The sequence below is a fragment of the Nannobrachium achirus genome, assembly GCF_963921795.1.
Source record: "Nannobrachium achirus genome assembly, chromosome: 15".
Classification (NCBI taxonomy): domain Eukaryota; kingdom Metazoa; phylum Chordata; class Actinopteri; order Myctophiformes; family Myctophidae; genus Nannobrachium; species Nannobrachium achirus.
In genome coordinates this window covers 50,979,331-51,006,341 of record NC_137822.1, presented here as the reverse complement: position 1 = coordinate 51,006,341, position 27,011 = coordinate 50,979,331, and the positions used below count along the sequence as shown (strand labels likewise).

The window sequence follows — 27,011 nt, the reverse complement described above, 5'->3', positions numbered from 1 at the left end:
TGGTTAAATGGATAAACATCTGGTTAAATGAATAAACATCTGGTTAAATGGATAAACATCTGGTTAAATGGATAAACATAGGGTTAAATGAATAAAGACATCTGGTTAAATGGATAAACATCTGGTTAAATGGATAAACATCTGGTTAAATGGATAAACATCTGGTTAAATGGATAAAGACATCTGCAGACATCCCAAGTTGGCGATCAGCATTTCTGGGATGTCCCCTACTACTTTATAGAATGATGTCTTTCTTACCTATTTGGGAGAAAGTTATGTCACAGTGAGACACAGGCTGCCGTGCGTCGCACAGGCTGACGCAGCTTGTCCAGTTGTATGTCCAGCGAAAAAGAAACAACAGTTGTAATATACTGTTATTTTATTCATATTAAGCAATACCTGTCAAAACCTGTCTGTTTACAATACGAGCTGATTATATTCTCGCGCTTGAGTCTCGACTCTCGAGAAGAGAACCCAGTCTCCATCTGGGACCAGTGGTTGGTCACTTTTAGACGCCCACATCCCCCACAGCCAATTACAATCATTCATTTGCCAGATTGACAGTTCGACGACGAATCAGAACGCATTGCGGGTTGTCCACTTTTTGCTACGTTTGTTTGAATATTGTATTATACTGTTATGTATTGTATACTCTATGTATATAATCTGTGCTCCATACCATGTGATCATGGTCGTGAGTAATTGATGATGATGATGATGATGATGATGATGATGATCCAGACGGATATGGCAAGCATTTGCGGAGCGGCCAGGATTTCCGGGAGGTTGAGTGCCACTCGCGGGTGTCCGGGAGGAGACGCTGATTTCCGGGAGACTTGGGATGTCTGCAGCTGGGCAGTCTGTCTCAGACCAGAGTCCTGCTAGGCAGTCTGTCTCAGACCAGAGTCCTGCTGGACAGTCTGTCTCAGACCAGAGTCCTGCTGGGCAGTCTGTCTCAGACCAGAGTCCTGCATGGGTCCAATGTTGACAACCTGCACTTCTATGAATCATCCACTTATCGTATGTTGTCCCCTGACAGCTAATTTTAGGGTTTCGTAACTTGTAAAATTAGTTACAGCAAGTAAGATCCAGTATGAACATCCACATACACGGTTAGGGTTAGGGTGAACATGAACATCCACATGCACGCACGCCGTGCAAACAAAGAAAACTCGGTGTTAAACCGCCAAACAGTTCCAAAGATTTGATTGTTTACACCGAAAAAGGAAACACATACCGTATATGGGCGTTTCCTGCTAAATATAAGCAGGGAGCAGATGGAGAGCCGTTGTTTTGATCACGTCTACTTCCTGTTTCCTGTTGGGAACATGATCCTACTTCCTGTTTCCTGTTCATACTTCCTGTTTCCTGTTGGGAACATGATCCTACTTCCTGTTTCCTGTTGGGAACAGGATCCTACTTCCTGTTTCCTGTTGGGATCCCCTTCTTTTACTGCAGATGAGGACCAAAACTAAAACGCGTGTTTCCTAAACCCACCAGGCTTGAGTTAAGACCCGCCTCGCGTAAACGCCAGAACTTCCAGGAGTGGCTGAAATCCTTGCTGGACACATGGAGGGAGGATAAAGTCAGTAGAGGCATGAAGACAATCTTAAAACTTGTACTGAGAAAAGCCTGCATTTGCACAACGCACAGCTATTAAAATAAACTGTGCTTAAAAAAACTTGAAACTTACTTTGTACTGTGGGAAAACTGTAACTTTGCCAAAGAGAAAAACGTACTGAGAAACCTATTAATTTGTCACTACTGTGCTCAAAATAAAAACTCTTACTGATTATCAGTTAAATTTGTATAGTTATGGTTTGGGCGTATTCTGCTATGTGTATTATTGTAATGGATCGGTAGGGCGTAGGTACAGTAATGCTTTGCACTAAGAGCACTAAGTCTAACGTTCATATGCACTTTCATACTTAAGATTATTGAGAGGGGCGTTTTGGCGAGAAGGATCTTAACTCAAGCCTGGTGGGTTTAGGAAACACGTCAAACTGCTCATCTGGTGGTCAGTCTGGACCAGTGGCTCTCAGTATAAACACAATGCTGTCAACTAAAAGATAACAATAAATAATGACAGAGCACTGGAGCCCTCTGCTGCTCACGTCTTGTAATAGCAAGAGAGAAATGTTCTTTTACACAAGGCTAAATTCAATCTTTGAGTATTATTTATTTTATTATCAAATCAAACAAATCAGACCAAACTTTTATACAGCACATTTACAAACAGGCGAGCTGAACCAAAGTGCTTGCTTATAATAAAAATCGAACCTCTGTTCGAAGTGGAGCTGTGTGTGTGTGTGTGTGTGTGTGTGTGTGTGTGTGTGTGTATTGCAGTTGATGCTCAGGGCAGGCTAGACTCAACAGCACCTCTCTGGTCACCCAGGGTTACTACATACAGGCTACATACAGACCCACAGACCCACCCACCCACATACCCACATACCCACCCACATACCTACACACACGGCCACGTATAGGGAGCTTGTGTTCCACACAGCTCCAAAAATAATCAGCCTGTGTCAATAGGCTATAATAATAATTTTCATAAATATATTATAAGCTGCCTGAAACCATTCCTACAGAAATATAATGTACTGCATATCAGAGTTAAACGTCTCCACAGGCCCACCAGAGGTCTCCACAGGCCCACCAGAGGTCTCCACAGGCCCACCCAGAAACACAGGCCCGCCAGAGGTCTCCACAGGCCCACCCAGAAACACAGGCCCACCCAGAGGTCTCCACAGGCCCACCCAGAAACACAGGCCCACCAGAGACACAGGCCCACCAGAGGTCTCCACAGGCCCACCAGAGGTCTCCACAGGCCACCCCGAGGTCACAAACTGTGTTTGGCAAAAAAATACATTTTCAATTCTGGAATGTCTTCCTGTCAGTTGTCCATCCTATGTCTTTATGTCAGTTGTCCATCCTATGTCTTTATGTCAGTTGTCCATCCTATGTCTTTATGTCAGTTGTCCATCCTATGTCTTTATGTCAGTTGTCCATCCTGTGTCTTTATGTCAGTTGTCCATCCTATGTCTTTATGTCAGTTGTCCATCCTATGTCTTTATGTCAGTTGTCCATCCTATGTCTTTATGTCAGTTGTCCAGGTCCATCCTACGTCGGGCTCTCCAGCGTCGTCTCCACATCCTCATCTCAGCGACGGGGTTGAGCTCCCAGAACCTCCAGTCGTCCTCCAAGACCCCGAGGGGTCCCTCCCTCCTCCCTGGAGGCTCCAAGACCCCGAGGGGTCCCTCCCTCCTCCCTGGAGCCTCCTCTCCTGGAGCCTCCAAGACCCCGAGGGGTCCCTCCCTCCTCCCTGGAGCCTCCAAGACCCCGAGGGGTCCGTCCCTCCTCCCTGGAGCCTCCAAGACCCCCCCGTGTCCGTCCCTCCTCACTGGAGGGTCTGCGTCCTCCGGCGTCTCCGAGACACCGCCTGTGTCTCCGTCACTGACTCCATGTCCGTCCCTCCTCAGTGTGTCTGAGTCTCTGACCGTCTGTCCGTCCCTCCGCAGACGGACAGACACACAGCTGAACCAGCTGCGAGCGCTGGGCATGTCCCCCACCATGTCCCACATGTCCCCGTCTTTACTGTAGCGCTCCATGGACTGGTGGTACCTACAGAGAGACCATACATACTGTTATATACTATATATATATATATATATATATATATACATATATGTCTTCACTGTAGCGCTCCATGGACTGGTGGTACCTACAGAGAGACCATACATACTGTTATATACTGTATATATATATATATATATATATATATATATACATATATGTCTTCACTGTAGCGCTCCATGGACTGGTGGTACCTACAGAGAGACCATACATACTGTAATATACTGTATATATATATATATATATATATATATATACATATATGTCTTCACTGTAGCGCTCCATGGACTGGTGGTACCTACAGAGAGACCATACATACTGTAATATACTGTATATATATATATATATATACATATATGTCTTCACTGTAGCGCTCCATGGACTGGTGGTACCTACAGAGAGACCATACATACTGTAATATACTGTATATATATATATATATATATATACATATATGTCTTCACTGTAGCGCTCCATGGACTGGTGGTACCTACAGAGAGAAAATACATACTGTAATATACTGTATATATATATGTCTTCACTGTAGCACTCCATGGACTGGTGGTACCTACAGAGAGACCATACATACTGTTATATACTGTATATATACATATATATATATATACACATATGTCTTCACTGTAGCGCTCCATGGACTGGTGGTACCTACAGAGAGACAATACATACTGTAATATACTGTATATATATATATATATATATATATATATATATATATATATATACACATATGTCTTCACTGTAGCGCTCCATGGACTGGTGGTACCTACAGAGAGACAACAATATATATACATATATATATATATATATATATATTAGTGGTATATAAGTTTTTTTTTTTTGCCTTTTTTTTGTAACCTTTGAGGCTTCCGTAGCGCTCCCTATGTGCTCCGCATCTGTCAACATTAGCGTGGTTAGCCCAGACCCAGAGCAGAGCTCAGCTCAGCTCAAAGTCAGGAACGGAGCTCAAGCTCACTGTGTGTGAGACCATGAGTGTGTGTGTTTGTCTGGATGTTGGGTTGAATGAATGATGAAAAACACAGTGGAATTACTCATCTACAGGTGCCTTTAGGATGCAACCTTCCCCTGCAGTTAGCAAGTTCGCTAACAGTTATATTAGCCTCCAGATAGCCAGGACTACTGTCTGTAGTAGGCTACTGTACTGTATGTTAGCGGCAGCCCCCAGCTGAACACTGTAGGAACGAAATGGTGTGTGTGTGTGTGTGTGTGTGTGTGTGTGTGTGTGTGTGTGTGTGTGTGTGTGTGTGTGTGTGTGTTAGTTATTTAGTCAGCATTTGAGCCACAGACCACCATTTGATTAGATTTATTCTCCCAGACCCCCAAAATAAGAGTTAAAGATCTATAAGGGTCCATTTGGTTTACCAGCTCTCCATCATTTAGCTGCAGTGGTGGAAAAAGTACTCACATATTTTACTTGAGTAAAACCAATACTACAATGTAGAGATACTCTGTTTCAATTATAAAAGCCCAGAATTCAAAATGTACTTGAGTAAAAGTATGAAAGTGTTGAAAAGTAAATAGTAACTAAAGTTCTCAAATAATTGTAGTGGAGTAAAAGTCCAACATTTGGATCCAAGATGTAGTGGAGTAGAAGTAAAAGTATTGGAAAATTGGAAATACTCAAGTAAAGTACAAATACCTAAAAATTGTAAATGTAAATGTACTTAGTTACTTTACACCACTGTTTAGCTGGAACCCCCTCAAGGACCACTGGTTGAAAACCACCACTGCCTTAAATTATGTAGTGCAGAGGGGTTATAATTTATAATATAATGGAATAAATAACATTGAGTTTATAATGTATTGGATACATAATAAAAGTATAGTATAATTATTAAAAAAAATACATTTATTTGGATACATCCTGCACCAAATATACAACATATTATGCAAGTTTGAGCCAATAAAAATATATATTTTTATTATGCGATTAATCGCGCGATTAACTACAGAAATCATGCGATTAATCGTGATTACAAATTTTAATCGTTGGCCAGCACTAATATATATATATATTAGGGCTGGGATGCGATTACAAATTTTAATCTAATTAATTACAGGCTCTGTGATTAATTAATCGCAATTAATCGCATTTTAATCGCACATCGATATTTGACCTGAGAAGCATTTTTTTTTTTTCAAGTAAAACACATTTTGTTGTACGAGTGAATCAACGAGTGAGTTTTTTAAATCTAAATTTCTCATCCACTGGGCCAAGCAAAGCGCTCTGATCGGCTACTTCTCCCTTTGCGTTTGTTGTCTCTTCTTGGTTGGTGCATCGCTATGATCGGTATGCCTGAAACGGAAGGTTCTGTGGTGCAAAAACTAAGTGCGATTAAAATTATTTTAATCGAAATTCCGAAAATCACATTGTATGATTTTTAAATAATCAATTTGCATTTCATTGCAAGAAATAAGTATTAGACACGCCTACCAATCAGCAAGAATTCTGGCTCTCACAGAACTGTCAAATATTTTTTAAGCAGTCCTCCTATTCTACACTCATTACCTGTATTAATTCATCCTATTGACCCACGTTTTATGTTGTTACCTGTATAAAAGACCCCTGTTCACACACTCAATCAGACTCCAACTTTTCCACTAGTGCAAGACCAAACAGCTGTCTAAGGACCCAGGGAAGAAAATGGTAGACCTGCACAATAGGAAAACGGCTTAGTGAGAAAGCAACAACTGTAGGCACAATTATTGGAGATTAGAAGAAGCTCAAGCTCCCTCTGTCTGGGGCTCCATGTAAAATCTCCCCTCGTGGGGTATCAATGATCATGAGAAAGATGAGGGAGGGATCAGACCGGAACTACTCGGGAGGACCTGGCCAATGACCTGAAGAGAGCTGGGACCACGGTCTGAAAGATTACCATACCATTAGTAAGATACTACACCGTGTCGCCACCATTGATTAAAATTCTGCAGTGGAGCACAGTAAGAATACATGACCCCATCCATCCTCACCTCAATACGGTATCTTACTAATGGTAATCTACCTGGACAGGAAGCCCCCCCCCCCCCCCCCCCCCCATCTCTCCCCTGTCAGGTGATAAGAAGCGGCCTGCTCAGTGTTACCTGGACAGGAAGCCCTCCTTGCCTCCTGTCAGGTGATAAGAAGCGGTGGTACCTGGACAGGAAGCCCCCCCCCCCCCCCTGTCAGGTGATAAGAAGCGGCATGCTCAGTGTTACCTGGACAGGAAGCCCCCCCCCCCCTGTCAGGTGATAAGAAGCGGTGTTACCTGGACAGGAAGCCCTCCTTGCCTCCCAGAACGTAGATGTTTCCATCGACCACAGCGACTCCAGGATGGCAGCGACGTCTCTTCATGGACGAACACAAAGTCCACTGATCAGTCTGAGGGTCGTAGCTCTCAACATGCTCTGTGGACTGAGTGGAATGCCAGCCTCCTGCACACACACGCACGCACGCACGCACACACACACGCGCGCGCACACGCACACACACACACAGACACACACATACACACACGCACGCGCGCGCACACGCACACGCACACGCACACACACAATGTTACTGAACACATATTCTATAGCAATGATTACTGTCACAATATAACACGGCTTGGTTGCATGCTTGATTCTGATTGGTCAATCGCTGAATTCAGCAGTGAATTATTTCGGTATAATGACCGCTCCGCTCTATAACAGACTGATGCCTCATCAAAGGCTCAGAACACCTGCTGCACTCAGGCTATCCAACATGTCAGCCATGTAAACAAACACACAGCGGCAAATTAAAAAAATATTTGAAGCAAGAAAATGGATTCTATTTGATCAAACACTTCCTTGTTTTCCGAGGCGTTTTCCACTTGTGGAATACTTTCACCACTGGAAGCAAGGAAAATTAGGAAATACTTTGTTTCATTTTGAGTTTTGTGTAAAATTATGTATTTATTAAGTAGCCGTTTAATAAGCAGGACAAGGTCTGGCTCAGTGATAGAATCCCTTCAGGCTGATATAATGTCTCCTCCGCTATGGCGTCGCTGCCATGTCAGCCTAGGGGTGGGCGATCTGGAAAAATACAATATCACGATATGTTCCCAAGCTGTATCACGATACACGATTTTATCACCATTCTTTTTCACGTTGGTTTTTATGGTTATTTTTTAACTTACTAGACAAAAACTAGACTCTCTGGGTTCCTTTTGGGAGGTCTAAATTGAACTTTACAAGTATGTAACTCTTGACAGCATACAAATGAAACCAAATGGACCCGTAATTTCATTTGTATACTGTCAGAGTTAAGTGGAGACCATGACATTGTAAAGTTTGTGAACTACTGATTCTAATTATAGGATTTTTAACACCTTGACGTCCGAAATAGAATGGTGGTTGGTAGATTAGCCGTGACATTTCTATTATTGTATTGTGATCTGAGACATAATATTATGTTTATAAACATGACCCCACAGCCCCTCCATCTTGAACAGCGCCGCTGTTTTTTCTTTTTTTTTTTCCCCCAGGCCAGTAACTCACCATGATTTTCTCGATTTCCGTTGGGATAGAATGGGGGTTTTGGCCGATCGTCGATGTCCCCGTGCGTTTCGCGTGCGCGATCCTTTCACGTAAATGTCCCCGCAAATAGTCCATGTGTGACTGAAGAACAGAACTGAAAAGTTTCGCTAGCATAGCCCCAAGCATGGCTGCAGGAGGAGCTCGAGTGTGTAGACAGTAAACGGATGGGTGGAAGGTGCCTTGGAGAAGGAGAGGCGCTGACGTCACCTCTGCTTCATGCACGGTCTGCATGAGCTATCAGTGCACGAGTGGTGACTAGGGAAGGTTAGACGATCGCCGATTTTCGGATCAAAAGCTTTTATTCCGGTTTTAAAGACAAAGTCCGGGAATGTACGACGTGGCTGAGAGTCCCTGGGGGGATGTGCGATATAGTACGGTTTTAACATTAAGGGGCTCCCCTTGGCTTAGAAGGTGTTAATATTTATTTTTTACGTTTTCCTTTTTAACTCATATGCTGCCAATCCCGTAAATCCCGGAAAAATCCCTTTGTAACTCCCTGCCAAGCCCGTAGATCCCGGAAATTAAAAAAAAAAAATCTTTTTTTTTTAAATTTTACCCCAAAAAATGTAGTAGGCATGATAGCAATCGCGAAATCGCATGTTTAACCCCCATAGCAACCCCATCTTTCAAGCATGGCAGCCATCTTTGTTTACATTTTAGGAAAACATAATGGCTGTTATCTCATGAATGCCTGAACGGATTTCCATTTGGATTTTTTTGTTTGAAAGCTGTGAGCAATGTGGACACACGTGGTGCATGATCTAGGCATGGGTGTGCATGATCCGTGCACTATGAATTACATGGAAGTCTATGGAGACGAATGGCATCTGAGAGTACGAAGGTATTGTTAAATGGCAGCAGTTGAGTTAAGAGGGGTAGTGGAGCTGTCCATAGAAGCATAGATTTATATATGTAATTGAATATGATTTGGACCCCCATAAAAAGGTGAGATGAAACAAAATGGCTGGCACCAGTTTGGTAGATTTTTTAATTAAAGGGTGGCACGCACTGTGTTAAGGACAGGTATGCTTTTATAATAAAGGTGTGGTTGTATACCGATGACGTAGATCTTTATAATAAAGATGTGGTTGTATGCCGATGACGTAGATCTTTATAATAAAGGTGTGGTTGTATACCGATGACGTAGATCTTTATAATAAAGGTGTGGTTATATACCGATGACGTAGCTCTTTATAATAAAGATGTGGTTGTATACCGATGACGTAGTTCTTCTTTATAATAAAGGTGTGGTTGTATACTGATGACGTAGATCTTTATAATAAAGGTGTGATTGTATACCGATGACGTAGATCTTTATAATAAAGCTGTGGTTGTATACCGATCACGTAGATCTTTATAATAAAGGTGTGTGTTGGAGCCAAAAGGACACTATTGTTTATTTTTATTTTGTTTATTTAAATGAATGGTCTGGCCTTGCCAGTTGTCATGTAAACTTCAGGTGGTTGCCATGGCACTGCTGTCAGCTGTCAATCATTGTTGGTTGCCATGGGAACTTGATATATGCCTGGCCTTGATTGCGGCCAGGTGGGTTGCAATGAGTGCAGGAGCAAACGGTTTTCGACCGTGTTCCGTGTGTACCGTGATATTGTGTATTGTACAGGTCGGCATTCAATTACTTTTTGTATTAAGACCTTTGCATATCATTCTTGTGTCATTAAATGGATTGACATATCCAACTTTATATATCTACTCTCTGGACATTTACTTACTTACACACTACATGCGTCCGCCTATGTTTTTTATGCTCATTGCCCTCGGTAGGGCTTATTGGTAAAAGCGCCTACAGTGTGATTGTATACAGATGACGTAGTTCTTCTTTATAATAAAGGTGTGGTTGTATACTGATGACGTAGATCTTCATAATAAAGGTGTGGTTGTATACCGATGACGTAGATCTTTCCGTGCAGAGTGCAGGCTGCGGCGCCGAAGCGGGCGACGTTCATGGGAGCCACTTGCGTCCACGCAGGGAGGGGTTTCCTCCGGGGATCGAACCGGAACACCTGGGACACGTCGGTCCTGTAGCCGTCCGTCATCACAGACCCTCCTACAGTACAGACACTGCATTACTACAGACACACTGCATTACTACAGACACACTGCATTACTACAGACACGCTGCATTACTACAGACACACTGCATTAATGTCCTCCATCACAGACCCTCCTACAGACACACTTCATTCATTAATGGGTGGGGTTTCCCCGGCTGGACGTAGCGCGTGGAAGGAACACGTTTATTCCAACCAGTTCCTTTCCCCTCCATCAGGCGCCCCGGCTGGCCAGGGGGAGGCAGTATAGAGACCAGGATTACTGCCTGTGTTTTTTTGTGAGGGTATCTACCCTAGGAGACACAGGGAGAACATGCAAACTCCACACAGAAAGGCCCTTTTGCCCACCCCCACCTATAGGGTGTGGGCACTGATGACGTGGAGAACACGCCCCCAGCGTCCACAGCGTCCCCCAGCGGGAATCGAACCCAGGACCTTCTAGCTACTATATGCTGCTATATGATAGAGGAATCCATCCAGATTAATAGTAATAATAATAACTAGCCCTTACCCGTTCAAAGATATGATCTCCAAAATGATGTGCAGTGTGTGGGTTATGGGATGTGCACTGTGCACACAGTATATGAGGGATGGAAAGTAACTTTAACTGGTGCTTGCATGATAATATGTAGGAGCATCAATGTAAGAAATACAGATACTGTGTACCGATCTGCATGATTTTTGGACAACATCTGTAACAGGGCCATAAAAATGCTAATATACAGCATATGATTTGTGAAAGTGACAAACGGGCTTCACAGTTATGTCAGGTGTGTTCATATGCTAATGGTGATGCGATTTCAGATCAATTGCTCCAGCCACTGAGGAGAAACGCTGTGACAGACAGACACTCAGACAGACATTCGGAAAATTATGCAAAAAAACTACTATGCAGTTTAAAAGTGCAAACTGTCATGTGAAGCTCAACCAATACTCCAGCTAACACCACTCCCACATGTTTATCCGCAACTCAATTGCACCTCATTGGCTAAGGGCCCTGCCTGTCGTGGCGGAACCTGGTAAATAAATAATGAAGATAACGTAGTGTTCTCGCCTTTCAGGCGAGCCCACAAAAACAAATATAATTAATAAATATAAAATTAATAATACCTATATGATAGAGGAACCATCCAGATTAATAGTAATAATAACATTAATAAATATAATATGGGTAAATATAATATTAATAAATATAATATTCATAATAATATTAATAAATATAATATTAATAAATATAATATTAATCTTACCTATATGATAGAGGAATCATCCAGATTAATATTAACTCATTTGCTGCCATTTTAACATTGTACTGTATGGCTTTCCTGCCATTTTGTACAATGGATATTTTTTTTTATATTTACATTTTTCCTAAATTCTGTATTTGCACGACAATGTCAAACAGGGTTGAAGATGAAAGAGGACAAGCTCTAGTTTCACCCAAAAATAAAATTTTGTGTTTGCGCTGTACCGTTCTATAGTTATAGCCATTTCAAAACTCTTGTTTTTTGATTTTCCAAGCTTGAAAATCAAATGAAATGGAGTTATTTAGGTTTTTGTGAAGGGTCTCTTTTCAAGCAGATAAGTCACTTGATATCTATCTTTATGACCTCAGGCCTTATCAGATGAGTGTACTAGTGTAATAAGTGTAATTGTGTATAACTGGAATTGTGTAATAGTGCTGTAATAGGTCACCTCTTGCCCTTAGGGCGTCTTACTTCTCACAAAGAGAAATACGCTTTTTATATTGGACTGGCCCACGATGGTCTGCAGTACCTCCTCACGCACCCACGCACGCACGCACGCACGCACACGCACACGCGCACACACACACACACACACACACACACACACACACACACACACACACACACACACACACACACACACACACTGTAGGCTATACACACATCAGATCTATATCTATCTATCTAGGTTTTTGTGAAGGGTCTCTTTTCAAGCAGATAAGTCACTTGATATCTATCTTTATGACCTCAGGCCTTATCAGATGAGTGTACTAGTGTAATAAGTGTAATTGTGTATAACTGGAACTGTGTAATAGTGCTGTAATAGGTCACCTCTTGCCCTTAGGGCGTCTTACTTCTCACAAAGAGAAATACGCTTTTTATATTGGACTGGCCCACAATGGTCTGCAGTACCTCCTCACGCACCCACGCACGCACGCACACGCACACGCACACACACACACACACACACACACACACACACACACACACACACACACACACACACTGTAGGCTATACACACATCAGATCTATATCTATCTATCTATCTATCTATATATAAATTATATCTATAAAGTATATCTATATCTAATTATATCTATAAAGTATATAAATTATATCTATAAAGTATATCTATATCTAATTATATCTATAAAGTATATCTATCTATCTATCTATCTATCTATCTATCTATCTATCTATCCATTATATATATATATAGCTAAGCAGTATAAGCAGAGGGGATGGTACCCCCTCCAATATATGTTACCCATTTTCAACTGTTTTTATTTTATTGTGACGTACGAAACACTTGTTGAAGTGGGATCAAGTCAGTGTACAGTTGCCATAGGCGTTTGCTGATCCGGTCTGGTTATAGATCGGATACGGAAACGTTTCTTGCATGTATATGAGTTTGGAAATAACCGGATACAGTAGGCGGGCTTCAGAACGGATCACTGATTAGCCAGGATTTCACCACCGCGTATAGCTACAGGTTTTCCTCGGGTGCTGCCCTGGCTGCTACGGAAACCGAAAGTTACAGTCTATGAGTAAAGGTCTGGCAGCTGGCTACGGGAGGCTAGTAGTATAAAAAATAACCCAGCCAATGAAACGATCGTCGCGCTATTCGTTGGCCTCACTCTTCCTGGGATCAATCGTATGTTTTCGGAGCTTGTCATACAAAGGAGGCGACACATCCTTGGGATTATGTGGACATACGAGGATGCATTACCGACGCGATTATATGGACACACGAGGATGCATTACCGACGCGATTTGAGCGTGAGGGACCATGATCACTGCTCGCAGGTGTCCCGTTGCTGCAAGATGGGGGGACAAGATGCGGGGAACGCGAAGGAGAAGCCCCCAGGGAGTCCAGTTCAGCCGACGCATTGACTTTTTGTCTATGTAGCTGTCTGTCCGGAGACTGGGGAACTCTCGCTCGTCCATCATCATCTCGACCGGAGGGATAGCGACTCACTCCACAGTTTGGCCCGGGAGTTGGAAAACAAGTCTCTTTTAGTCCATTGGCCTCTTTTGCCACCCCCGGGACCCCGAAATCGGTGGATATTCCAAGTCTGAGGAAGCCGCGGTACGTAGATGTATAGTTGTGAGTGTGACTGTGTTGTTTTTGCAAGGGTGTCGGTTCTGGGCCCTGGGTACAAGGATTCACTGTGGGCCCCCCATGAATGTTCTTCATATAGGGATTTAAAAAATAGCAGATCTACAAGCTTGCAGCGCGGCACTCGGTGCCGCGCTGTGAGCTTGTAGTTCTGCTATTTTTCAATAGCAAAAGTATAAAATATCAAAGGCCCTTCCACCTTGGGCCCTAGTAACTCAGGCCCACGTTACTTTCCCCCCCTTGTGACATCCCTGCTAGTTTTTGCTGTTGTTGTTGGCTGCGATGTGTGCTCCTTGTGGAGACAGTTTGAAATATTTCTGGGGCTTGTTTATTGTATTGGCTCAAGGCTTTTCAAGTGAAAATGTCACGGGATTGTGTTTGATTTATTCATAATGGTCTCTAGTTAGATCGAGCCCTATGTTGTTGTAAACTAGTAGACTACTGCTATAGCCTCCGCCACCCTGGATTGAGGATGCGGGAGAAGAAAAAAGAAAAAAGAACGCATTGTGCTGCCTGGAGCCAGCCAGGCTGCAGCGTTGCGTGCGAAATGCCACCACTGTTCACCTTTATTGAGATTTATACATTTATTACACTCTTGTTTTCAAACACACTCACTTTGATGTGTGATATTTTGGTTTCCTTATAAGATAGAAGGCTAAAACTTTTTGAGGAGCTGTGGGAGAGTCTAATTTAGCATTACATAATTTAAAAGCACATTGGCGGGATTCACGGGCGTGGCAGGGACGGACAGCGGGATTTTTAAGGGATTCACGGCCATAGCAGCAAATGAGTTAATAATAAATTAATAAATAATATAATATTAATAAGGGTAAATATAATATGGGTAAATATAATATTAATAAATATAATATTAATAAATATAATATGAATCTTACCTATATGATAGAGGAATCCGTCCAGTGCTACGACAGCAGGAGAGTCACAGAAACAGGCCACGCCCACAGACTGTACGAACGTCCAGACGTTGGCGTTTAGATCGTATCGTTCCATTCTGCTCTGGAGTGAGCGTCCTCCTACAGCGTAGAGACATCTGTCCAATACCACAAGACCTGTTATAATACAATACATAACATTATTATTATGGTCTGTCCAACACACCATACCTGTTATAATACAATACATAACATTATTATTATGGTCTGTCCAACACACCATACCTGTTATAATACAATACATAACATTATTATTATGGTCTGTCCAACACACCATACCTGTTATAATACAATACATAACATTATTATTATGGTCTGTCCAATACCACCATACCTGTTAGAATACAATACATAACATTATTAATGTTATTATTACTATGGTCTGGAGTGAGCGTCCTCCTACAGCGTAGAGACTTCCCTGTAGAACCACCAGACCTGTTAGAATACAATAAATAACATTATTATTATGGTCTGTCCAACACCACCAGACCTGTTAGAATACAATACATAACATTATTATTATGGTCTGTCCAATACACCAGACCTGTTATAATACAATACATTACAATATTAATATTAATATGATCTGGAGTGAGCGTCCTCCTACAGCGTAGAGACATCTGTCCAACACCACCAGACCTGTTAGAATACAAAACATAACATTATAAATATTATTATTACTATGGTCTGAGTGAGCGTCCTCCTACAGCGTAGAGACATCTGTCCAACAACACCATACCTGTTAGAATTATTGTTATAATTATTATTATGATCTGGAGTGAGCATCCTCCTATTGCATAGAGACAACCTTCTAACACCACCAGAACCGATCTACCATCTCACAACACGTAACAATGCAGTTACATCACAATGAGCTTCATTCATAGGATGAGTTTCTTACCAAATGAACTTCATTCATAGGATGAGTTTCTTACCAAATGAACTTCATTCATAGGATGAGTTTCTTACCAAATGAGCTTCATTCATAGGATGAGTTTCTTACCAAATGAGCTTCATTCATAGGATGAGTTTCTTAATGAGCTTCATTCATAGGATGAGTTTCTTAATGAACTTCATCCATAGGATGAGTTTCTTACTAAATGAACATCATTCATAGGATGAGTTTCTTACCAAAGAGCTTCATTCATAGGATGAGTTTCTTACCAAAGAGCTTCATTCATAGGATGAGTTTCTTACTAAATGAACTTCATTCATAGGATGAGTTTCTTACTAAATGAACATCATTCATAGGATGAGTTTCTTAATGCACTTCATTCATAGGATGAGTTTCTTACTAAATGAACTTCATTCATAGGATGAGTTTCTTAACAAAGAGCTTCATTCATAGGATGAGTTTCTTACCAAATGAACTTCATTCATAGGATGAGTTTCTTACTAAATGAACTTCATTCATAGGATGAGTTCCTTACCAAATGAACTTCATTCATAGGATGAGTTTCTTACTAAATGAGCTTCATTCATAGGATGAGTTTCTTAACAAAGAGCTTCATTCATAGGATGAGTTTCTTACTAAATGAACTTCATTTATAGGATGAGTTTCTTACCAAATGAACTTCATTCATAGGATGAGTTTCTTACCAAAGTCACAGCGAGCTTCGTTCATGGAGCTCATCTCCGTCCAGATGTCGGTAGAAGGATCGTATCTCCACATCTCTCTGCTGACAGAACCGTCGGCCAGCTCTCCTCCAGCCAGGTACAGAGTAGAACCTGAGATATGACATTTTATATTATACACACATCAATCTAAACTAAATAGAATATTGTGTAAAAAAGCATTCCAGATGCCATAGAACAGTGGTGTGATCTAGAATCTTTTTGAGGGCAAACACCAGTGAATAATGCCGTTCACTTTCAAAGGTTTGCGATGGCAAACGCTCTTTCCAATGTTTTTCTTCACAGCATATGGCGAATACCCAAGTATCAGGTAGAACACAGCTCTGCCATAGAATACCCAAGTATCAGGTAGAACACAGCTCTGCCATAGAATACCCAAGTATCAGGTAGAACACAGCTCTGCCATAGAATACCCAAGTATCAGGTAGAACACAGCTCTGCCATAGAATACCCAAGTATCAGGTAGAACACAGCTCTGCCATAGAATACCCAAGTATCAGGTAGAACACAGCACTGCCATAGCAGCCCAAATCATAACTGACTGCAGAAACTTCCCACTGGACTTCAAGCAACTTCGGAACTTCAGAAGGTTGACATTTCCATTATAAATCCTTGTTTTCGTGTAATATTTAGAAATATGGACTTTTGGTATTCATGAGCTGTATGCCATAAAAAGGTGTAGTACCTGACACCACCACACAGTGGTGTCCTATAGAGGAAGGTGTAGTACCTGACACCACCACACAGTGGTGTCCTATAGAGGAAGGTGTAGTACCTGACACCACCACAGTGGTGTCCTATAGAGGAAGGTGTAGTACCTGACACCACCACAGTGGTGTCCTATAGAGGAAGGTGTAGTACCTGACACCACCACAGTGGTGTCCTATAGAGGAAGGTGTAGTACCTGACACCACCACACAGTGGTGTCCTATAGAGGAAGGTGTAGTACCTGACACCACCACAGTGGTGTCCTATAGAGGAAGGTGTAGTACCTGACACCACCACACAGTGGTGTCCTATAGAGGAAGGTGTAGTACCTGACACCACCACAGTGGTGTCCTATAGAGGAAGGTGTAGTACCTGACACCACCACAGTGGTGTCCTATAGAGGAAGGTGTAGTACCTGACACCACCACACAGTGGCGTCGCACAGCGAACGGGAGGCTCCGCAGGGTCTTCCACTGATTGGTCGACGGTTCAAAACTCTCCACGCTGTGAAGCATGTCCTTGTTCTCCTGGCCTCCGACCGTCACCATCACCTCCGTCACTGTAAATATAAATAAAATATATATGTGTAAATATAATATATGTTCTCCTGATCACCAACATCACCTCCGTCACTGTAAATATAAATAAAATATATATGTGTAAATATAATATATGTTTTCTTGATCTCCAACATCACCTCCGTCACTGTAAATATAAATAAAATATATATGTGTAAATATAATATATGTTTTCGGGTATCAGGGTAGCAGGGTATCAGGGTATCAGGGTATCAGGGTACATGTGGAGGTCCGTGGTCGAGGGCAGTGGTCCTATATACTATAGGGTATCAGGATATCGGGGTATCAGGGTATCAGGGTATCGGGGTATCAGGGTATCAGGGTATCGGGGTATCGGGGTATCGGGGTATCGGGGTAGCAGGGTATCAGGGTATCAGGGTATCAGGATACAATAGCAGGGTATCAGGGTATCAGGGTACCTGTGGAGGTCCGTGGTCGAGGGCAGTGGTCCTATATACTATAGGGTATCAGGGTATCAGGGTATCAGGATACTATAGCAGGGTATCAGGGTATCAGGGTACCTGTGGAGGTCCGTGGTCGAGGGCAGTGGTCCTATATACTATAGGGTATCAGGGTATCAGGGTATCGGGGTATCAGGGTATCAGGGTATCAGGGTATCGGGGTATCAGGGTATCAGGGTATCAGGGTATCGGGGTATCAGGGTACCTGTGGAGGTCCGTGGTCGAGGTCGGTGGTCCTTGGCTTCAGACAGGAGTCTCTGACATCCCTGGGAATGTTTCACCACTTCCTCACACTCTATGACATCACGGAGGTAGGAGGGGCTTATGAGAGGCAGGCGGACATGTTCCAGAACCTTTAAACAACACAAACACTCATCATATTATATACTAGGGTTATGTCATATGGTTAGGTCATATTATAACCCTAACACTCATCATATTATATACTAGTACGACGCCTCAGGGCCAGTGATGTATATCGGACCAGTTACCCATATATGGAGATCCATCTACTGTCCCTTTTATGCCCGGCCTGTTAGATATGGGCTTAATATTGATGACATCAGGGATCTCCATATATGGGCATAAACGGGATTCTGTTAAAGTGGTTCCCATGACATCACAACATAGAATATCTTTTATGCCCATACATGGAGATCCCTATCTGAAAACAGCCAGACAGATATGGGCCATGACGTGTCCTCAAATTATTTTGGGGGGTCCCCAGATGATTAGCTTAATGTGCAACATTGTTTTCTCACTCAACAGTAAACAAACCAAAATAAGGTTTAACTGTATAGAGAGGGTATCTGCACATTTCTAAATTCAATTTAAGGGCTTTTTAATACCTCAGAAATTGTGAATATAGCAGATCTAAGTGCTCACAACGCGTTGTGAGCACTTAGATCTGCTATATTCACAATAGAACCGTGTTATACAAAATGTAATGCCTCAACTCTAAGGCCATGGCTACACGGAGCTGGATATTTCATATATCCCGGTTTTTCAGATATCCACACGGAGCTGGATATTTCATATATCCCGGTTTTTCAGATATCCACATAGAAAAATATCTAGGTCCACACGACAAAGATATCTAGGTCTAACAAGCACACACACAGTAAAGTCTTCAGAGATATCCTGGTTCCCTGTCTACACGGATCCAGTGAATCGGATATTTTTCCATCTCTCCACTTATTTATCCGGTTTAAAAAATATCCAGTTTCACAGCCGAAATATCCAGCTTTGTGTGGCTGCAAGCCCCAACAGCACAAACAAATGTCTAGCTTCAGAAATATCCAGCTCTGTGTAGCCGGCACTTTAGTGCTCGTCAGGGTGGGGGGGTCCCCAGGTAGAATATGATTATTTTGGGGGTTGTGCCCTGAAAAGGTTGAGAACCACTGCTTTAGAAGAGTAGGTGAGAGAGAGAGCAGAGACAGACCTTCTCAAAGCTGTGGTTTCGTGTCGGACACTTCTTCAACCACCGCACGGCCGCCTCAAAAACCATCTCTTCCTTGGACACGTTAAGATCGTCATCAGAAAGGATCTCCGTCAGTTTGTCCACAGACAGCAACAAGAGCTCCTCCTACAAAACAAACACAACAGTTTGTCAGATCAAGACCTTTGTTCACAAACAGCTGCTTTGTTTGGTGAAAACAACAAGTTAACATTCGTCCACTCACTGACCGATGACTGAATGTTTGGCTCGGTAAAAACACACCTTTAATATTTTATCATCTTGGGTTGAGTCTCATAATGTGAGTCACTGTAAAATGTATGTCACCAAAACAAACAAAATGTATTGCTTTTGGATGTAAGCAGGCTGACCCTCAGTTGCATCTCATGTCAGGAATGCCCATAGAGCAGGTTCAAACATGTACATAAAAAACTAACTGTCATGGTGTGATCACATTGAATCTATTAGAACTAAAATGAGCACATGGATGGTATTAGCAGTAAAATTATCAAATTGATGGTCCGTCTGTCACTCTGTCTACCTACCTGTGTTCCCCTTCTCAGGGACACACCAAAGGTCCCCAGAAACACTGCTCTAGGATGTAGACTGAGTTAGGGTTAGGGTTAACCCTAACCCTAACCCTGCTGGTAGACCAGTGTAGTTCTCTAGGATGTAGACTGACCTCTAGACCAGTGAAGTTCTCTAGGATGTAGACTGACCTGCTGACAGACCAGTGAGGTTCTCTAGGATGTAGACTGACCTGCTGGTAGACCACGGTGAAGTGTTCCAGGATGAAGTCCTTGCTGCGTTTCTCCAGCAGGGAGCAGCAGTGAGCTTCAGCGAGGCAGTGAATCCCCAAACAGTTCTTCTCATCCATGTTCCTCTCCATGAACTCACAGCAGGACTGTTGGACTGGCGTGATGTTCAGCAGGTTGGATGCTGTTAGGAGACCCTGGAGACCAAATATATATGTTTATATATGTTTATATATATGTTTATATATGTTTATATGTGTTGATATATGTTGATATATGTTTATATATGTTTATATGTGTTGATATATGTTTATATATGTTTATATATGTTGTACAGCCATGATGTTCAGCAGGTTGGATGCTGTTAGGAGACCCTGGAGACCAAAAATATATATGTTTATATATGTTTATATATGTTTATATGTGTTTATATGTGTTTATATGTGTTGATATATGTTTATATATGTTTATATATGTTTATATGTGTTGATATATGTTTATATATGTTTATATATGTTGTACAGCCATGATGTTCAGCAGGTTGGAGGCTGTTAGGAGACCCTGGAGACCAAATATGAACCATATATGTATCTGTTAGGAGACCCTGGAGACCAAATATGAACCATATATTTATCTGTTAGCAGACCCTGGAGACCAAATATGAACCATATATTTATCTGTTAGGAGACCCTGGAGACCAAATAAACACCATATGTTTATCTGTTAGGAGACCCTGGAGACCAAATATAAACCATATATTTATCTGTTAGGAGACCAAATATAAACCATATGTTTATGTGTATGAAACATGTGCTGCCAACAAACAGAGCCTAGTAATAAATACACATTTACTGTATATGTTTATGAAGCACAAATGGAGACAATGAATAAACCTTATGAAGGATCATGATAATGATATGTTACCTGTACATTTAGCAGTGTAGGAATGATATGAAGGGTTATAATAATGATATGAAGGGTTATAATGTTACCTGTACATTAGTAGGGCTGATGAGCACCTTGGCAGTGTAGGCATATTGGACCAGAAGGCCGATGGCTTCAGGTTCCACTCCATTGATGCTGACCCTGCTCTGTCTGGACTCCACCCAATCACACTCAAACATGGCCTGTAGAAGAGTTTAAACCATCCAATCACACTCAAACATGGCCTGTAGAAGAGTTTAAACCATCCAATCACACTCAAACATGGCCTGTAGAAGAGTTTAAACCATCCAATCACACTCAAACATGGCCCGTAGAAGAGTTTAAACCATCCAATCACACTCAAACATGGACTGTGAACAAGCAGGAGACTTTAAACGTGATTCTTGAAGGCATCATCAACGATCACTGTTTAAATCTAGTTCTTAATGACATTGTCAAGAATACCCTTTGATGTGGAGTCGGAAATCTACTTCATTTGGTCTTTAACACATTCATCACAAGGTATTAATTTGTTTCTTATTTTGCAGAGCAGATTTACTATTCTGGCCTCCCTGGTTTACAACTTCTATCAGCGCTGAGTCGGCTCATGCAACCTTCACAGCGCTCGACACGGTGTCTCACGTGGATCAAGGTCGTCTGAGTTTGAATAATGATTTAATGAAAATGTGCTACATGTTTTGACACAATAAAGTATAAAAAAAAAAGAAGGTCGCCTGAGGCAGCGCTCCTCCGTCATCTCCGCCGAAAACAAGCACTCCTTTACAAGAACCAGACTAGTGGCGGCAGTTCAGAAAAAGCTAAGGTATGGCAACATGACTGGCAAGACACCAGTCATGTTGCCATACCTTAGCAACAGGCATGATACATTTATTTTAAGTACTTTTTTTCTTTTTTTTTTACTGTTTCTACAGTTTCTTGGGCTGGATATGGCAGCCTGGAACGGTTGTTCAAGTGCAGCTAAACTTGGCATGTTAGTAAACGTGCCACAATTAATAATGCATTGCACCTGTGCAACTGACCTGCGGAACCTGGGAATATACCATTCTGTCAAGATGGGGAGAATAAAAGTGTGGAGAATATAATTATAATACCTTGTTTAAGTGACCATTTTGTTAAATTTAGCATTTGTAGTTATTTTACTGTAATTTAACAACATAATAACCAGCACAGATAGACAAAGAGACATTCATGGATTTATATTTAAAAGTAACTTTTATTTTCCCCCCTGGACCCAGGGTATGGCAGCTGCATACCCCTGCCAGACCCTGGACCCAGGGTATGGCAGCTGCATACCCCTGCCATACCCAATTGACGCCCCTGAAACCAGGGTACTTTTAGGAGTCACGTAGTCTCGCGAGGCCAGACTGTTGCCTCCGTGATTTGGCCAAATGCTCCCGGCATACAGTCTGGCAAACCGGAATAGAAACGATGAGTGCGAGATAAAGCGGATGTGACGCAACCGCTCCCTTTATGTCTCCTTTCAATATTTCTGGGGGCGTTATTTCATCTTTCTCTGGTGTTGTTGCTGTTACCTCCATGATGTTTTCAAACGTTTTCTTAAACTATACACCCATAACAAGAATATGCCGCTCGAATGACTCTGTCTGTGCTAGTGTGTTTCTGTTATGTTTCCAATGGGACTACAGTTCATTATAATGACTCTGTCTGTGCTAGTGTGTTTCTGTTATGTTTCCAATGGGACTACAGTTCATTAGAATGACTCTGTCTGTGCTAGTGTGTTTCTGTTATGTTTCCAATGGGACTACAGTTCATTATAATGACTCTGTCTGTGCTAGTGTGTTTCTGTTATGTTTCCAATGGGACTACAGTTCATTAGAATGACTCTGTCTGTGCTAGTGTGTTTCTGTTATGTTTCCAATGGGACTACAGTTCATTATAATGACTCTGTCTGTGCTAGTGTGTTTCTGTTATGTTTCCAATGGGACTACAGTTCATTAGAATGACTCTGTCTGTGCTAGTGTGTTTCTGTTATGTTTCCAATGGGACTACAGTTCATTATAATGACTCTGTCTGTGCTAGTGTGTTTCTGTTATGTTTCCAATGGGACTACAGTTCATTAGAATGACTCTGTCTGTGCTAGTGTGTTTCTGTTATGTTTCCAATGGGACTACAGTTCATTATAATGACTCTGTCTGTGCTAGTGTGTTTCTGTTATGTTTCCAATGGGACTACAGTTCATTAGAATGACTCTGTCTGTGCTAGTGTGTTTCTGTTATGTTTCCAATGGGACTACAGTTCATTATAATGACTCTGTCTGTGCTAGTGTGTTTCTGTTATGTTTCCAATGGGACTACAGTTCATTAGAATGACTCTGTCTGTGCTAGTGTGTTTCTGTTATGTTTCCAATGGGACTACAGTTCATTATAATGACTCTGTCTGTGCTAGTGTGTTTCTGTTATGTTTCCAATGGGACTACAGTTCATTAGAATGACTCTGTCTGTGCTAGTGTGTTTCTGTTATGTTTCCAATGGGACTACAGTTCATTATAATGACTCTGTCTGTGCTAGTGTGTTTCTGTTATGTTTCCAATGGGACTACAGTTCATTAGAATGACTCTGTCTGTGCTAGTGTGTTTCTGTTATGTTTCCAATGGGACTACAGTTCAGTGCAGCAGTGGCTACTTCCGATACTCGCCGTTCGGGAGCTGCCGTTCCAGACACGATAATTCGGAGATTGTGGAATAGTTGTCTGCAGGGGCGTCACAAGGGGTAGGAAAGTGGGACTGAGTTACCGGGGCCCAAGGTGGAGGGGCCCTAGTAACTTTAGCTATTGAAAAATAGCAGATATACAAGCTTGTAGATCTGCTATTTTTGAAAAGTCGTGAAAATGTGCGCAAATCTTTGAATATATGTATTTTTTAAGTGAACATTTGTAACTCAAATTTTGCTTCTGGGGGGTCCCTGGAACTAAATATTTTGAGATGGGGGGTCCTTCACATGAAAAAGTTTGAGCATCACTGACATGAAAACATAGGTTTCTTGGCACACATTTTCAAGTTTTTTCAAAAATAGCAGATCTACAAGCTCGGTGCCGCGCTGTGAGCTTGTATATCTGCTATTTTTCAATAGTTAACATCCATGGGGGGCCCGCAGTGAATCCGTGTACCCAGGGCCCAGAATTTGGTGTGACGCCCCTGGTTGTGTGGCTACGCCAGACTAACCTGAAAGTAGGAACTGAAGGAGGCCAGAACGTTGCGATGACAGGGGAACTCCTGCTCTCCGCAGCACAGAACGACGTCACAGAAGGCCTGTTTGAGGCGCAGAAGGTCCAGGCCTTCCAGCATCTTGTTGGGATGCGTCTTCTCCTCAAACACAACGTCCTCCTGGCTCTCCACAGGGAGGAGGTTCTGAAGCCGGGGGCGGAGGGCTGGACTGGAGTCAGCCATGTCAGCAGCCTGCACACACACACACACACACACACACACACACACACACACACACACACACACACACACACACACACACACACACACACACACACACACACACACACACACACACACACACACACACACAATCTTTAATCTGTCTCATCTCTTATAGTCTGTACCTAATTTAGTTTAATCTGTCTCACACCACTTAATCTGTAGCCTATAGGCCTACCTAACTTTAATCTGTAGCCTATTCCTAACTTTAATCTGTAGCCTATTCCTGACTTTAATCTGTAGCCTATACCTAACTTTAATCTGTAGCCTATTCCTAACTTTAATCTGTAGCCTATACCTAACTTTAATCTGTAGCCTATACCTAACTTTAATCTGTAGCCTATACCTAACTTTAATCTGTAGCCTATAGGCCTACCTAACTTTACAAAACAGCCCCAAATCATCTTTGATGTTTAAAGGTTGTCCTATGCCTATTATTATAATCGCATCATTGCAAACGTCAAAATCAATAAAATACAACTATGATATCTTGATCCAAGGCTATTAGATCCAATAACTAATTGTTACTTTTTACTGTATTTTCACAAATCATCTTAAAGAGTCCATGTGTGGATGTTAACTGTTCAACCTCCTCAAAGATGAAACAACAAACTCCAAGCAGAATAAAAGCATCATTTAAGATGTTTGTTTATGAAGCTTCATAAAAAACTTTGTTTTCTTACCTTGTAGAAACTCTGCAGATTCTTGTAGCTTCAACCAAAACCAAGCGTTTCTACGTTCCATAAATGACGTTCAACAACAGTTTAAGACAACATTACACTCACTCATTAAAGTGTGTTTATGTGGGCAGCGTTGTAGCTAACTGCTACAGCGCATGTGACGTTTTATTTTGAAGAGCAGGCACACACGTTATTACTACCAAACACACTTGCGTTAAAAAAAATATCTCAGAATTCGATAGGTCACCGATTTCAGTGTAACATTCCGGAAACGTCACATAAATCGATAGGTCACTGATGTCGCCATAACTTACCGGAAAGGTCACATAGATCAATAGGTCACTGATATCATCATAACGTACCGGAAACGTCACCAAGTTCGATAGGTCAACGATTTCCACGTATCGTACCGGAAATCCCAAGCAGAATCAGGTCTCCGTACATAAATAACCAACTTAAATAATTATTAAGACACATTACGACACATACGTTGAGTTTACGTGTGTTTTGCGCTCCATAAAGCATGTTTAAAACATAATAAAACCTCCGACATCTAATGTTGTCATTGGTTCTCATTAGAAACGCAGGGTTTGTAGTTTAAATGCTTTAAATACAAACATTAGCATTGTTGCTAACACTGCACATGCCTTTCCCCGCTATCACCACACGGTGGCAGCAAATACTATATTTTGCCTTATTGGCTTTAAAACGATGTGAAATGGATAATGCACCAAGTCTGCGGTATTGTGATAGTTTGGTGATTGTTTTTATGAATATCTATTAAATAACTGTAGCCTATTTATTGTTGATGGTAGTTATACACGTTCTGTTGTGTTCAGCCCAAGAGTTAGTAATGATAATTATATTTATTTAAAATTAAATAGTCTTTCATGCATATCCTAATCTATTAGAAGTGACACTAATCTATTAGAAGTGACAGGTAGCCAAAGCAGAGATCTAGTACACTACAGTGGTTCTCAACCTTTTCAGGCAGTGACCCCCAAAATAATTATATTTTAACAGGGGACCCTGTAGATCTGCTATTTTCACAATTTGTGCCTTTAATATTTGACAATTTATCCAATGTTTAATTTGTCATTTTAGAGGTATTAAAAAGTCCTTACTTTAGAAATGTGCAGATACCCTCTATACACTTAAACTTTATGTTGGTTTGTTTACTGTTGAGAGAGAAAACAAAGTTGAACATTAAGTTAATCATTTGGGGACCCCCCAAAATAGTTTGGAGACCCCCCTGGGGTCCCTACCCACAGGTTGAGAACCATTGATCTACTACATGATTATTGATTAGTACATCATGCTGGATTCATCACACAAAAGGACAGTAGGCCTACTGTACATATGTGTATTAAAAGGACAGTACGTATGTATTAGACAGAATGTACATGCATGCATTAGATGGACAGTAAGAGATATGAACACATACCCTCATATATTTATTGTAAAACATCAAAGAACAAAACATGACTGTACAAGATAAATATTCCTTTATTATAACAAACACATTTATTAGAAGAAACGGTTACAGTTAATGTCCAATACAGTGTTTGGTTTTATAACATTCAATTAAGACATTCAGAGAAGGAAAAACAGTATGGACTGGTGTGTGTGTGTGTGTAAATGTAAATAAACACAATATTAAATCAATAATGGTCCCTCAAGCCTGTTCTATATGTTGTCATACAACAGTGTCCCACGTTGGAAATATCTGATCTATAAGCTCA

At 41.6% G+C, this 27,011-nt stretch overlaps 2 protein-coding genes across 2 annotated transcripts in view; one reads left to right on the top strand and one right to left on the bottom strand.

Annotated features, from left to right (window-relative positions):
• LOC308299923 (histone-lysine N-methyltransferase Smyd1-like) overlaps nucleotides 1-1,043 on the top strand; it is a gene marked incomplete at both ends in the record, with an annotated part of 30,348 nt that extends 29,305 nt beyond the window's left edge. The window contains one exon of the mRNA XM_080743701.1: nucleotides 852-1,043. Within this exon, the coding sequence (XP_080599827.1) occupies nucleotides 852-1,043 (192 nt within the window). The remainder of the gene's footprint in view (nucleotides 1-851) is intronic.
• Nucleotides 1,044-2,731: 1,688 nt separating this feature from the next.
• On the bottom strand, nucleotides 2,732-25,408 carry LOC308299376 (kelch-like protein 24). The gene is made up of 12 exons (XM_080743150.1): nucleotides 25,273-25,408; nucleotides 24,326-24,559; nucleotides 21,192-21,326; nucleotides 20,205-20,396; nucleotides 19,430-19,573; nucleotides 18,194-18,341; nucleotides 17,365-17,508; nucleotides 16,206-16,334; nucleotides 14,550-14,723; nucleotides 10,121-10,282; nucleotides 6,924-7,089; nucleotides 2,732-3,627 (listed from the first exon to the last, which is right to left on the bottom strand). The coding sequence occupies exons 2-12, from the start codon at nucleotides 24,548-24,550 to the stop codon at nucleotides 3,108-3,110; spliced, it is 2,139 nt and encodes a 712-aa protein (XP_080599276.1). The 5' UTR covers nucleotides 24,551-24,559; nucleotides 25,273-25,408; the 3' UTR covers nucleotides 2,732-3,107.
• Between the last annotated feature and the right edge of the window lie 1,603 nt (nucleotides 25,409-27,011).